General features: G+C 37.7%; 1 protein-coding gene across 2 annotated transcripts in view; it reads left to right on the forward strand.

The window, feature by feature from the left end:
* The first annotated feature begins 101 nt into the window (after nucleotides 1-101).
* The window catches only part of LOC100027275 (serine/threonine-protein phosphatase 4 regulatory subunit 1-like), a 58,037-nt gene continuing 44,128 nt past the window's right edge, over nucleotides 102-14,010 (forward strand). Inside the window, exons 1-2 of one of the 2 annotated variants that reach the window (XM_056812920.1) lie at nucleotides 102-217; nucleotides 543-587. In XM_056812920.1, the coding sequence (XP_056668898.1) occupies nucleotides 211-217; nucleotides 543-587 (52 nt within the window). In that variant the 5' untranslated portion in view covers nucleotides 102-210. The remainder of the gene's footprint in view (nucleotides 218-542; nucleotides 588-14,010) is intronic. The other variant, XM_056812923.1, reaches the window with a different exon arrangement.

A 14,010-nucleotide genomic window follows, 5' to 3' on the forward strand; every position in this document is an offset into this window, starting at 1 on the left:
ATTTCCGTGAGCTACGGGAGGGCAGGAGCACCCAGAGGCTCTCTCGTCTCTCCTCCTCTCCGGCCCCAGCCCGGTGACCGGCGCGCGGAGGCGGAGCGAGGGGATGGATCCGGAGGCTTTGGCCGCTCCTCCCCTCCTCCCGGCTCGCCCAGTGGGTCTCCCTCCCTCTTCCCCCGCCCCCGGCCCCGCTTCCTTCAGGCCCATTTCAAGATGGCGGGTGAGTGGAGCTGAGGCTCCTTAGGCAGCAGCTGTTGCAGTTTCTTCTTCCTCCTCCCCTTCTTCTTCCTTGTCCTACTCCTCTTCCTCCTCCTCTTCTTCCACCCTCTTTCTCCTCCTCTTTCACCCTCCTCCTCAAACCTCCCGCTCGATCTGGGCTGGCAAGGCTCCTGCCGCAGCCCCGGCCGTCCGGCGCCCGTGGGGCAGCGGCTTGGCCGTGGGGCCAGAGCCCATCCTCCCCGGGCTCTCCCGTTTGTCCCTTCCCCAGCCCCAACCCCGGGTGCTCCCCGCGCCGCTGGTGATCTCTTATCTCTCTTGGTTTTCAGAGATCCCCTTGTATTTTGTGGACTTGCAGGATGACTTAGATGATTGTAAGTAACAGTTCTGGCTTCCTCCCCACCCTCTTCCTCCTCCTTTTCGTTCTCCGGCCTTTTCAGGGCCCCTCCCTCTCCGCTGCCCTCCCTGCAATTTTGGGGGTCGGGTGAGGACCACTGTGGGGGCACTTCTTCCCCCTCATTCCCCCGGTCCCTAGTCACTTCTCCACTTGGATTGTGATGGTGACAGTTTCTGAGTTTCTGGAAATGACGGGCTTCTCACTCCCGTCTGGGGTCCCATTTGGACTTGGGGGTTTGGAGGTTGGATCGGGAGAGAAGGGGAGACTTTTCGCAATCGTTTTGGGGAGTGGACGCGATTCTACCTCTCGAAGATCTCCCCCTTCTTCATTCTCCGGAGGTGGGGATTGGACGATAATAAAGGCACGCCTTGTCCCCTACCCACCTCCCTCCCGGGTCCAGTTCTGGGGTGAGACGTGTCTGAATGAAGATCTCAGCATAGTTATAAGATAGAGTTATTTAGCTTGGGGCACATGGGAGGGAAGAGAGGGTGTCTTCGATTTCTTGCAGGATTCCTTGTTTCTTCTGCTAATGGAGAGGTTTGAATTGCCTTATGTTTTCCCTTGGGACCTGTGAAAGTGTTGGAGACCCACAGTAATGTATGAGGATGACAGGGGAAAAAAAAAGATTTTTAGTTTTGGCAAAGTAATTCGTGATTTATAAAAGTGCACTTGTGAGAAAGCGTGGTTCTGTGTGGAAGCAGTGCTGGTTTTTGTAGACAGTGGTTCAAATCATGCCTTTGTCATCGATTTATCTTGGGACCTTAGTCAAGTTACTTTTCTTTTCTGGAACTGAATTTCCTCATCTGTAAAATAATGAGGTTGGATTAGATGGCTTTTAAGAACTCTTCTTTAGGTATATGTTTGTCATTTGGAATGTTTCTTTCCTTAGATTTGCATTCCTCCCTACTGAGAGATTTTTTTGTTTTTGTTTTTGTTTTGTGGAATCATTCTTAGGGCAGGCTTTGAATTAGAATCTTTGTTGTTGGGAAATTTTTCAGGAATATTTTTAAAGGAATTGGGATTTCATTCCATGGAAAAGGGTAGGTGAGGACAACATTAAATGTCATTTCTGCACTGTTAAAAAATGTTTCCTTGAACAAATGCATGCATTATCTTCCATGATGATATTCAATATAAACTTTTAGGACTATATTTTAAGTTCTTGGGGGGGGGGGGCTTTGATGGAATGGAGAGTAGATAGATACTAAGTGTGAGGTAAGGGCTGTGCAGTTTCGGTTGACTTTCCCAGGGACACATAGCTATGAAGTGTCAGAGTGTAAGAGGCCAGATTTAAACCTATGAACTCTTGGTCTTCAGGTCTGTCTCTCTATCCACTAGCTTCTCAGTAATAATTTTCATTGATTTTTTTCATTGGTCCCTTTAAAAATATTTCTACCACTTATTAATAGTACATACTACGTATCCAAGCTTTAAAAATTAGTGTTGCTAATGGAGACAAATGAAGAGAAACTTATTAAAAATAAGTTTTTTGAAAAGCTACCTTAACCAGAACCAAGATTATATTTGTGAGGAAGTAGGATAATTTTGTTTCCCCATTGAATATGTGCTTTTTTAGCATAGTTTTTATTAGTCGGGTGCAGTGATGTACTTTTTGACCTAACCCTAACCTCAGATTTTAGTGAGTGCTTATTAAATATTTGTTGGTAATGTTTGAAATTTTATTTTTCTATTAATTAGAATTGGTCAAATTTGACTTTTAGTAGCATGAACCATGGTGACTTTTTAATTAAATCTTATTAGAAAAGTATATTTTTTATTAGCATGCTAAAACAAGCTAAATTCCCTTAAGGTAGCAGATATGGAGATAGCTTTATATCTAGCACCACATTTGGTTTTAAAAAGGTGAAATAGAGCTTCCACATGATCCTGTTTATGATGAGGATGTTTTTTTTGGTAGACTATAACTCCTTGATATAGTTTATATAAAAGATTCCCTCTGAAAGGTTTTGTTCTAATACTCAGAATTTAAATTTGTCTCCCAGATAAATGTTTTGTATTTGTACAAGTTTTACATGCATAAAAAAGTGACACTGTTTTTGTATACCAGTGTTTAGAAATAATTCTGTAATATTGAATTTAAACCCTAACATTTGTAAATTTATGTAAGGATGATGATTTTAGTTCTAAATGATTAATGGCAGCCCTCCATTATTTTTGGAGATAATTTATTATCAAGTTTATAATATGTTTTATATGAGTAGAGCTATAGTTTACCATGTTGCTAAGCATGAAAAATGTTTGTATCAACACTACTAACATTCAGAATCAGGGGAACAGGTTTTAAATTGAGATTTAGACAATGTACTTTATGAAATTATAGTCACAGGATTTCAGAACTGAAAAAAATCTTAGGGTCATACTCAAAAATGAACTTCTTGAACAAAACATTCTCTTTTAACAGCTCATTTTGCTAGCACTAAATTGTCAGAATCTTAAAGTAAATGATGAGGGAGAAGGTTTTTTAAAAACCTCTGGGGGTCTTATATGAATTGATACAAAGTGAAGTAAACAGAACCAGGAAAACAATTTATACAGTAACAGCAATATTGTAAAGATTAATTAACTGAGAAAGACTTAATAGTTTTTGTCAACATAATGACCCACCACAATTTCAAAGGACTCATGATGAAATAAATGTTATCTATATCCAAATAGAAAACTGATGTACTTGAAGTACAGAATGAAACATTTTTCTTTCTCTTCCTCCCTCCCCCCACCAAGTGTAGAAATATGTTTTACATGACTTCATATTTCCCCTGTATTTTCTGTTTCTTGCCATCTCAATGGGTAGAAGAGATTATGGGGCAGGGAGAGTTTTTGGACATGGGAAAGATGATAGTGACCGGGAAGACAAAGAAGGTGTTGTCAAAGATGCAATTGTTACCCACCTTATTATATTGTCATCATGGTTCAGCTCCTTGTCTTCCATACCTAAGAGCCCAAATGCTTCTCATCCATGAAACTTCCCCAAAGGTAGGAGCAACCCAGGGGGACACAGATGTACAGGGAAAGTCAGTCATGTTATGAGATATTCAGAATTCTCCTGTTCTATCACACAGTGGTCTAACCTGGCTCCTTTTTCTTTTCAGCAAAATTAGCTCTGTTGCCACAGCATAGGGACACAATGAATTATACCAGTCTAGTAGCTTTGGTGGTCCTAGCTTTTATAGGTTCCCTACAGACAATCTCAGAAAACGATCAAGTCTGTGACTTCTTAACACTGTTTGTAGACACCACTGTATTCTTGCTCCAACAACTCAATTCTTTTTCAGATTCTGTTAACAATAGTATGAGCAAAGATGTAGACAGAGAAGAGTCTAGATTGAGAATGAGGAAAAAGACCAAATAATCCATTTGGATTGGAACATAGAGTACATCAAAGGGAATAGTATGACATACAGCTGAAAAGAAAGGCTGGAGCCAGATTGTGGAAAGTTAGTTTGTCATATTAAGTAATCTGTGATAAGCTAAATAAAGTTTTTGAGAGAGGTGATCAAAATATACATATGAAGATCATGAGTATTGATTTTAAAACTGAAGAGAAAACAGATCAAAGATAGAACAAGTAGAAGGTGATTACTATAGTTTAGACTAGGAGAGATGAGAGTAGTTGTAGTGACTCTGGGAAAGGAGATTACATATATAAATACGTTGTAACTGTAGACTCAATTGTATTTGTAGGTAGGAACTCATAGAGTCCAAGATACATTGTGGTCATGAGCCTAGCTAACTAGAATAATAATGGTGACAACAGCAATAGAGGATTTGGGGAAAGAAAGGAAGTTTTAGGTAGATAGAGTTTGAAGGATCAACAACTGTCAGTAAATATAATTGCCTTGAAGCTTTCCTCATAGTAGGCCATCCTCCACTCAGCTGTCAGAGTGATTTTCCTAAAAATTAGGACTGACTACAGTCACTCCCACTGATCCCTAAATAAACTCTAGTGGCTCCCTATCACTTCTAGAATCAAATATATAAACCTCTGTTTGGTGTTAAAGAGATTTTCACAATTCTGTTCTTTACCTTTTTATTCTTCTTATAGCTTATACTACCCCACATATTATTGGATCCAGTGGCAACTAGACTACATGGTGTTCTTCATGCAAGACACTCCAAACTCTTGACTCTCAGCAATTGCACTATCATCCATGGTTGGGCTCTCTTTTAGACCCTCTCCTTTTCTATACTACTTAATTTGATGATCTCATCAGCTCCCATGAATTTATTTATCTCTTACTAAGGATTCTCAGATCTGTTTATCCAACCCTACACCTTTCTGCTGAACTCTAGGCTTGTATCTCCCACTGCCTATCAGACAAAATAAAACCGAATGTCTAGTAGACATCATAAATTAAACAGATCCAAAATTGAACTCATTATCTTTTAGTTTAATTCCCTCCCACTACCACCACCACTTTCAAAGTATTATATTAGGTTCAAAGACATCCCCATCTTTCAAGTCAAGACTTATAATCTAGGTGTCATCCTTAACTCCTCACAACTGCTTACCCCTCTTCTGTTGCCTTGGCCTATTGATTTTACCTTCGCAACCTTTCTCAAATATGACCCCTTCTCTCCTCTGACATTGCCATCACCCTGGTACAGACTTTCCCCACCCTATTTCATTATCTATTCATTCACCAAAGTGATTTTCCTAAACTGCATGTCACCCTCTTATTCATTAAACTTCAGTGGCTACCAGGCACCTCTTATGTCATATGAAAATTCTATTTGGTATTTGAATACCAAAATTTGTTTGTTATTCAAAGCCCTTCATAATCTGGCCCCTCTCCTATTCCACCTTTCCAGGCTTCTTATACTTCTCCACCACCACTACCACTCCCCCACATAATCCTTAATCCAATGACACTGACCTCTTTATTATTTCTTGACGAAGTTCCATTTCTCTGGGAATTTTCTTGGGCTGTTCTTCTGCTTGGGATACTCTCCCTCATCTTCAACTACTGCCTTCTTCAAGCTTAACTAAAGACTCATTTTCTAACAGGAAACCTTTTTGAACTCTTCTTAATTCTAATTCCTTTCCTCTGTTAATTATTTCCTAATTTATAGTGTGTGCATCTTTTTTATATATACCTGTATTTGTTTGACTGTTATTCCCTCATTAGATTGTGAGGTTCTTCAGTGTAGGGACTGACTGTCTTTTATCTTTCTGTGTTCTCCAAGTGCTTAGCATAATGCCTGGTGCATAGTAGGAGCTTAATTTATATGTTTAGTGACTGACCAACTAGCAAGTAGGGTCCTGAAGCTCTGTGGATAAGTTAAAGGTAGAGAGAGATTTTGGATTCATCTTCATAGATATGACAGTTGAAACCAATGGAGTGGATGAGATCATGGGGAAGGGAAGAATGGAACATATTGTGGAAAGTATAGAAAGAAAAGAAAGCAAAAGACAGAACTTTGGGGGTCACTATGATAGAATGATAGGAAAAAATTGAATTTTGTGATGGATGAAATCAGAAATTATTGAGGAAACAAAGGTTTGAGCTTCGAAGCATATCAATTTATTAAGTAAGCCTTCCATGCCAGTTCCATGAAAAATCAGTACCAGGCCTCCTCAGCTTGGCACTGGACCCCAAATACAGTGGGAAGATAGTTATGCATTAAAAGAAAACAGTTAACAGAATATAGATCAGAATACAAGATTAGGTAATCTGATTTCTAATTGGAGGAAAGATTTGAGACTTTCCACATTGAAAGTAGGATGAATGAGTACAAGTATTGGGAGTGGAGAGGGTAGATGCAGTTACCTGAAATCAGAAAAAAGGTATCTTACTTTCCTCCTCCCACCTTTTAATTATTAGCATTCAGTTAAAGGCACAAAGAAACAATAACCAACCAGTACATGACCAGTTTGGGTTGCCTGAAATGTGTAACTGTGAGAAAACCCTTTGTATCAGTTTTTGGATGTGACTAGGTTTCTGGTCAGCATAATCTAAGTTAAGGGCCTCCAAGATTCTCAGACATACTGGACATACTGGTTCAAACAGTGCAATAAAGTTTTCTCACAGTTCCCATAATTGAATAAAGTTTTCTCACAAGACAATTTTACTAGACCCATAATTGAATAGAAAGAGAACTGAGTTAGATCCAAAATTGAGTCACAAGCCATAATCAGTGTGGTTCACTCAAATCTCACAATTCCCATAATTTGTAGTCAGAAGATCTGAGTTTGAATCCACACACTGCTATGCATTATCTTTATAAATAAGGGCAAGCCATTTCATCTCTCTTTGGCCTCAGTTTCCTTTTCTATAAAATGAATGTTGGATTAAATCAGTGGTAACAACTCAAAGAGAACATACTTGCCACATATTGATTTGGAAAACCACAAGTTAACATTATCTGTGTTGAATTGTATTTTTATTCGTTTTGTTAAATATTTCTCTGTTGCATTTTAATCTGGTTCAGTTTGCTCTAATGAGTTTTGTGGTTAGCATGATCTACACACTTGACACCTCTAGATTAGATGATTTATCTCTTAAAGGCCTTTCCAGCTGTAAATTCCATGGTACTGTTTCATTCCATTTAAGAATTTGAACTAAACCAAGAGCCATAATGAACTAGGCTAATTCAGACATTGAGCAGACATCTCCATTTTTTTTCTGAGCACTGAATGAAAATAAGTTTTTGTTTTTTTTTAATACACTTGAGAAACCAGTTTGAACAGAAGTGAAACCTACATATTTTTAAAAATATTGAACTGGAATAAGTGGAGAACATAAAAATGGTATCTAGATCTAGTGTTTAATTTTTTTTAAAAACCCTGAGTAATCTGATCACATGAAGCAGCTAGGATTAGTTAAGACAGCTGCCTTTAATTAAGACTCCTGAGTTGTTTTACACCCTAACTCTTGACTTATTGATAACTTTGAGCTAACCACTTCATCTTGTCTCATTTCATTTTTTCTTTTTTTCTCAAGGGGCACACCATGTGTACCTTTCTTCTCCCAGTAGAATGAAGACATCAGTAACCAAAGTATTATAAGTCACATTTTCAATTTTTTTCCTTTTAGTTTACTTTTTTGCTTTGTTTATATTCCATGAGGAAAACAGATGTGGACAATTTTCAGAAATTATCCATTTGTTTTAAAAATGGCTTTAAATCTACTCTTTTCATCACAGATAAAGGCTATTTTAAGAAAGGTGCAGAAATCTTCACTAAGAAAACCAAAATGGCCTAACTCAGGTAACTGAGAAAAATCTAAATTGTTGCTTATGGTGCCAATTTTTCGTTCTTGTTAGGAAGGGGTGAATGAATGAAGATGGAAGGAGTTTTTACTCCATAATTGAAAATTTGTTGGTATCTCTGCCAAGATTGTCAGAATTAATTTTGTTTGTTTGGCATTTAATATCCTGAGCTAAAATGAAAAACTTTTTAGGTTTGAAGCATTCCTTACTATGGGGTTGTTTCAAATTTTTGAAACAAGAGGAAAACAAAAATAGTTATTTGTTTTACTTTGCAACACAGAATTTATAAAAATCATATAGTCTGCCTAGTATGGAGGAGTATTGGCATTCAAAGTAACATTGTTTCACTTATTAGGGTTGTTCTCTCTCTCTGGTACTTGGTTTCCCTCCCTCCATTCTTCTAATAGTATATACTTTAAGAGGCATAATAGACAGGGATAACATAATCTGTGATACTACTTAAAGCCTTGAAGTTCTTAAATCTCAGGTAACCCAAGTATACATTCCCTGTTGACCAAGAATCTGAGTTATAAAAAATCCTTGGTTTCAGGATTAATTGCTATAGCCACAATTCAAAGAAGTTGAATAGTGAGGAAAGAACTATTGTTGCTTATGGACTGAGTTGGCAATATATAGCTCTATCCAGGCACTGAGATAGTAATAGTCATCTATAAAGAAAAGAGTATAAATAAAGACTACAAAGATGCCATGTGTCATGCTGTTTATATAATTTACAGAGAAGATTAATTTGTTTGTTTTAAGAAACATATTTAAAAGTCTACATAGAGCAGTATGGAGAATAAGAATTACACTGGTAATACTTGTTTTAATTTGGCAAGCACTCATCACCTGCTATATACCTAGTACTGGAAATACAAAGATAAAAGCAAATAGTTCCTGTGCTTAATTAAGTTGGTCATATTCTACAATGATTGGGGGGTGGGGGGAACCAACTTGTAACGTGACAAGTAAATATGAAATAATTGTGGTGTGAGCACTAAGACCTGAGTAGGAGGTAAGGGTAGGGACCCTCAAACTTTTATCAGTAAAGTATTTTGGCAAAAATGGCACTTTAATTGAACCTTCAAGGAGCTAGGGATTCTAAGAGACAGAATTGAGGAGGAAGAACATGACAAGTTTGGGGCAGGCTGGATGCTAAAGAATGGATTTAGAAGATGCAGTGTATTGAAGAGGTAACAGCAAGGCAACTAGTTTAACTGGAATATAGAATGTATCAGGAGAATAATGTGAAATCTGTCTGGAAAGAAAGACTAGAAAAGTGGTGTGAAACATGCAGGTGTAACACTAAACTGCTCCTGATCCATATTAAAATGTAACTGGACATCTTTAAACAAAAAAGAAATATGTGTATGTTCATACACACACATATATATGCACACATATAAAATAAATCAAATAATGTTAATTATTTGGTTTCTAAATTAATATACAATCCCAAGGATCCTTATGTATAATTCCATACTATTAGACTAGTCAGATGATAAAGGGCTTTAGATGTCAAAGTTTATATTTTATTCCAGAAGCAATAGGGAACAAGTGCAGCTTCTTGAACTGGAGACTGAGAAATAATCTTGTCTATGCAAGATAGTTTGATATTTGATAGTTATATTGAGGATGAATTGGAGAGGAGAGAGACTAATGGTAAAGAAACCAAATGGGACTCCATTGGAATTGGTGATCCGGACTTAAAAGGCTTGGAAACTTTACTTGAGTTGGGTTATTAAGAGTTGAAAACTTTGTAGAAGTATTTGTCATTCTGTTTATACTATGGGAACTCTCAAAAAAAGATAATTTGGCAAATATTAACTGGGGTTGTTAAATCAGTCATTGAGAAGAATGTGGATTTATCCAAATTTTAGTGTTTTAAAAAATAAAGTGTTTTATGCTTTTCTTGTAGAGATGGATTAAATGAGAATATAATTAGATAGATTCAAAACTCATTTAATGATTAGATTCAAAGAGTAGTTTATGGTTCATTATGATCATAGCAGGAGGTTTTAATATAGTATTCTAGGGATCTGGGCTTGGCTCTGAACTGTTTAACATTTTTATCAATGACTTGGATAAATGACATGGATAGTATGTGCATCAAAATTGTAGATGACAGAAAGCTGAGAGAGATAGCTAACATACTGGATGAAAGTAGGGACCCCAAAAAAAGAGTTTGACATGCTAGAGCATTGGTTTGAATCAAATTAGATAAAATCAAGTGGGGATAAATAAGTTTTACATTTAGGTACAAAGAGATCAACTTCATAAGTACAGGATAGGAGGGAGGGAAAACATGATTATAAATTCAGTTTTTTTCACAAAGATCTGGGAGTTTTGGTGTACTGTATACATAACATGAATCAGTAGGTCCTTATGGAAGCCAAAAGATGTAATGTAGTCTTAGGCTGCCTTGAGAAGCTTAACTTCTAGAAAAGTACAATTTACTTTGTTCTCATCAGACATTTGGATCATGTGTTTAATTTTGTATGGGTACCTCATTTGAAGAAGGATATCAGAGAGTAGTTTAAGAAAGTCATGCTGGAAAGGAACCAGAAGAGGGCATTAAGGATGGTGAAGGTCTTTGGGTCCTTGTCATATCAGCATCAGTTGAAGGAAAGGGACATGTTTAGCCTGTAGAAGAGAAAATTAGAGGGAGCAATGATAGCTTTCTTCAAATATTTGAAGGGCTGTTATGTGGAGGAGGGATTTGACTTGTTCTGTTTGACTTCAAAGGTTAGTAGGCAGATTTTGCAAAGAAGCATATTTAAGCTTGATGTCAGGAGAGAAACCTCATACCACTTAGTGCTGTATAAAAGTAGAATGGGCTATCTCAAAAGATAATGGATCCTCCCTGCTTGGTAGTTTTCAAGCTGAGGCTAGATAACCATTTGTCAAGATTCTTCTAGTAGAAATTCCTTTCATGTACAGACTATATTAGATGGCTTTTGAGGTTCTTTTCAAATTTCACATTTTGTGTTTCTGGGAATAATTTGAGGTTTCCAAAAACTTATATCAGCGCAGAGATATCACTACCATAGAATTTTAAAAAATCGTGTCACTTAAAAACAAAATGTTATCTGGTAATAATAATAGCAAATAGCTAGCCCTCATATGGCACTTTAAAGCTTGCAAAATATCTTAAAAATATGAGCTCATTTTATCCTAATAACTCTAGAAGATAAGTGCTATTATTATCCCCATCTTATACATGAAGAAACTCAGTCATAGAGAGGCCACGTGACTTGCACAAAGTCACACAGCTATTAAATGACTATGGTACGTTTTGAACTTTGGGTCTTCCTAATCCCATGTGCAACACACCACCTACTATGCCATCTTACTGCCTCATCTTTAGAGTATCAACAAGAAGGGTGCTCAGAAGTTCAGCTTAGTTAAACAGAGGGTTAGAGCAGCTTCTGTAGAAGTAGAAGGCATAACTGATGTTAGACTATTTCAAAGGTCTATTTGACTCTTAAGAGCATCACAAGAGAGAACTTTTTAGCCCTCTTCTTAGGGGTGTCAACCTTAAAAGATCAGGTTTATACATTAAACATTTACTAGTTTCCCTTCATAACTAATTATGGCTCTATAGACTAAAGATCTGAACTTAATTCATATATCTTTAGAACTAGAAGATTCTTTAAAAGTCATTTTGTATAATACTATTATTTTAAATATTGTGAGACGCAAGAATGGTTTCAAGGGAAGAACATTGAACTTGAAATTTCAAGAATTGGCTTCAAGTTTGTCTTATTGCTTGCTTTGTTACCATCCGGAAGCCAATTTTTGTCTCTGAACATTGTTTTATTTTCATCTGATGGTTATTGTTATAAACTACTTTGAATACAGCATATTATTTTGTAGATTTAGTTATCACTGTAGACAAAGTCTTCAGAGGCTTTGTGACTTAAAAAGTAGGTAGTGACCATTTGGAACTCATTGCTAAAGAGATTATATAAGGTGAAAGTATTTCTTAGTTCATTAATGGTTTAGAAAAATTTGTGAGGGAAGCTTGAAACCTATTTTTAACCCTTTGAGGAGGTTATTGTGGACCACATCTGTGTTAGACCACAAAATGTTCATTACCCATCAGAACCAGAATTTTGAGCTTGATGTATTATAATTGGTCTCACCAATGTGACATTTCTTATAGAATTTTAGTTGTAAGAGTGATCACCAGAATTAATTATAACAAATATTTTGATCATTTAGAGTTGATAAAATATTTATTGTAAATAAGGCATTATACATTATACCTCTAGTCCTCCTTTTAGAGAGAGTTTTCTTTTTCCATTTTCTATTTAAACATTATAGTTTAGCTCAGTGATGGTGAACCTTTTAGAACCTTTTAAAAACCATGTGCCCCACCCCACTGACTGTGTTCAGGACAGTGAGGAGGGCACTAACTCCTGCTGCCACAGAGACCCATCCCTGGATCCAGCCATACTGGGACCCAGCAAGGGGGTTACTGCAGGGCTTTGCTTGTCTGGAGAAGGCTAGTAGGGTTAGGAAGGTGGGGAAAGGCTGGAGGAAAGGTGGCTTCTTCATTACAAGGCAGGGTGCATGTTCTTGTCAAGTCTGATTCAAATGCAGCCCCATACTGCCTCTGCACCTCTGCTCCCCTGCTTGGTGCCTTTTAGGCTGCTTATATTTGCCCAATAATGGTACACCTGTGACTCCCATTGCTGTGCTGGGAGTGGGGCTGTCTGTGGGCTTGGGAGCAAGGGGTGGAGAGGGTGCTGTTAGTTTTTTGGGGGCGGGGTCACCCCACAGCCTGGCCCCTGGCCAGGAAGGAAGTTACAAGTGGTGATCTCTCAGGGGGTGGTGCCAGGCCTAGAAAGGAGACCTCCCCTCCTCCTCCTAGACCAGGTCAGGGGAGGGAAAAAGGAAAGGGAGTGGCTTGAGTACTCTGCTGGGGGAGGGAGTAAGTGCAGAGTGGCAGGGAGGTGTGATGGAGAGGGGGAAGGGAGCAGCTGCCTTTCTACTAACTAACTCTGCCCAAACTGCCTGTACCTTATTTGGCACATGTGCCATAGGTTTACCATCTTGGGTCTACTACTCAACCTAGTGACTGAACTTGAAATCAGCAACTTAACAATTATTAATGAGTGTTATTTAGTTTCTGAATTATTTAGGGGGAAGATATAAAAATAATGAAGGGCTCTTTTTTAAATAAATAAAAATTTAAATAAATGTTATTTTTGTTGCTTTAGTAGAACTACTGAGTCTTGTGTTGATATGAAATGCCCTGTCTTTTTTACTATTCTCACTTATTGTACTTTAACATATTTTGTCTAAATGAACTTAATTCTTAGAACTCTTTCATAAAACAAATATATTATCATAAGCATAGTTGTTACTTATAGGTTCAAATAGGATTTAGAGTTGGATAGGACCTTAGAGACCAGTTACTTGGTAATTCAGTAGCAGAGCAAGGATCTACCTTCCTGAGTCTATGTAGGAACCCAAAAATATACTCATCAGCACTCCCTTTTTTGAGTTGAAGAAGATATAAGGTTCTCAGTTCAGCAAGTGTTTAAGGACTTAATATGTGCCAAAAACTGCTCAGTGTGCTGGGGAAAAGCAAAAACAGACCCGCCCTCAAGGAGCTCCCTTTCTAATGAAACACATAAATAATGTGGCAACATAAAACCAATCAAAAACAATTTATTAATCACTGTTATGTGCCAGACACTGTGCTAAGTGCCAGGAATACAAAGGTAAATGTCTACTCACAAAGAACTCACAGTCTGATAGGGGAAAGAATATACAAATAACAGTATACATTTTACAAACAAACTATATACAAGATAAATTGGAAATCAACAGCTCTAGGATTCAGAGGGATTGAGAAGGGCTTCTTGTAGAAGGTGGGGCTTTCTCTGGGACTTGAAAGAACCCAGGGGTTGGAGATGAAGTGGGAGAACATATAAGACATGGAGGATATCACCAGTGAAAGAGCCTAGTCAGGATATGGAGTTTCTTGTGTGAGGAACAGCACGTAGGTCAGTGTCACTGGGCTGCCAAGTATGTGAAAGAGTTTAAAATCTAATAAGACTGGAAAGGTAGGGAGGAAACAAGCTATGAAAGGCTCTGAATGCCAAACAGAGAATTTTATATTTGATCCTACAAGTGTTAGAGAGCCACTGGAGTTTATT

Source organism: Monodelphis domestica, chromosome 1 (assembly GCF_027887165.1).
Source record: "Monodelphis domestica isolate mMonDom1 chromosome 1, mMonDom1.pri, whole genome shotgun sequence".
Lineage (NCBI taxonomy): Eukaryota > Metazoa > Chordata > Mammalia > Didelphimorphia > Didelphidae > Monodelphis > Monodelphis domestica.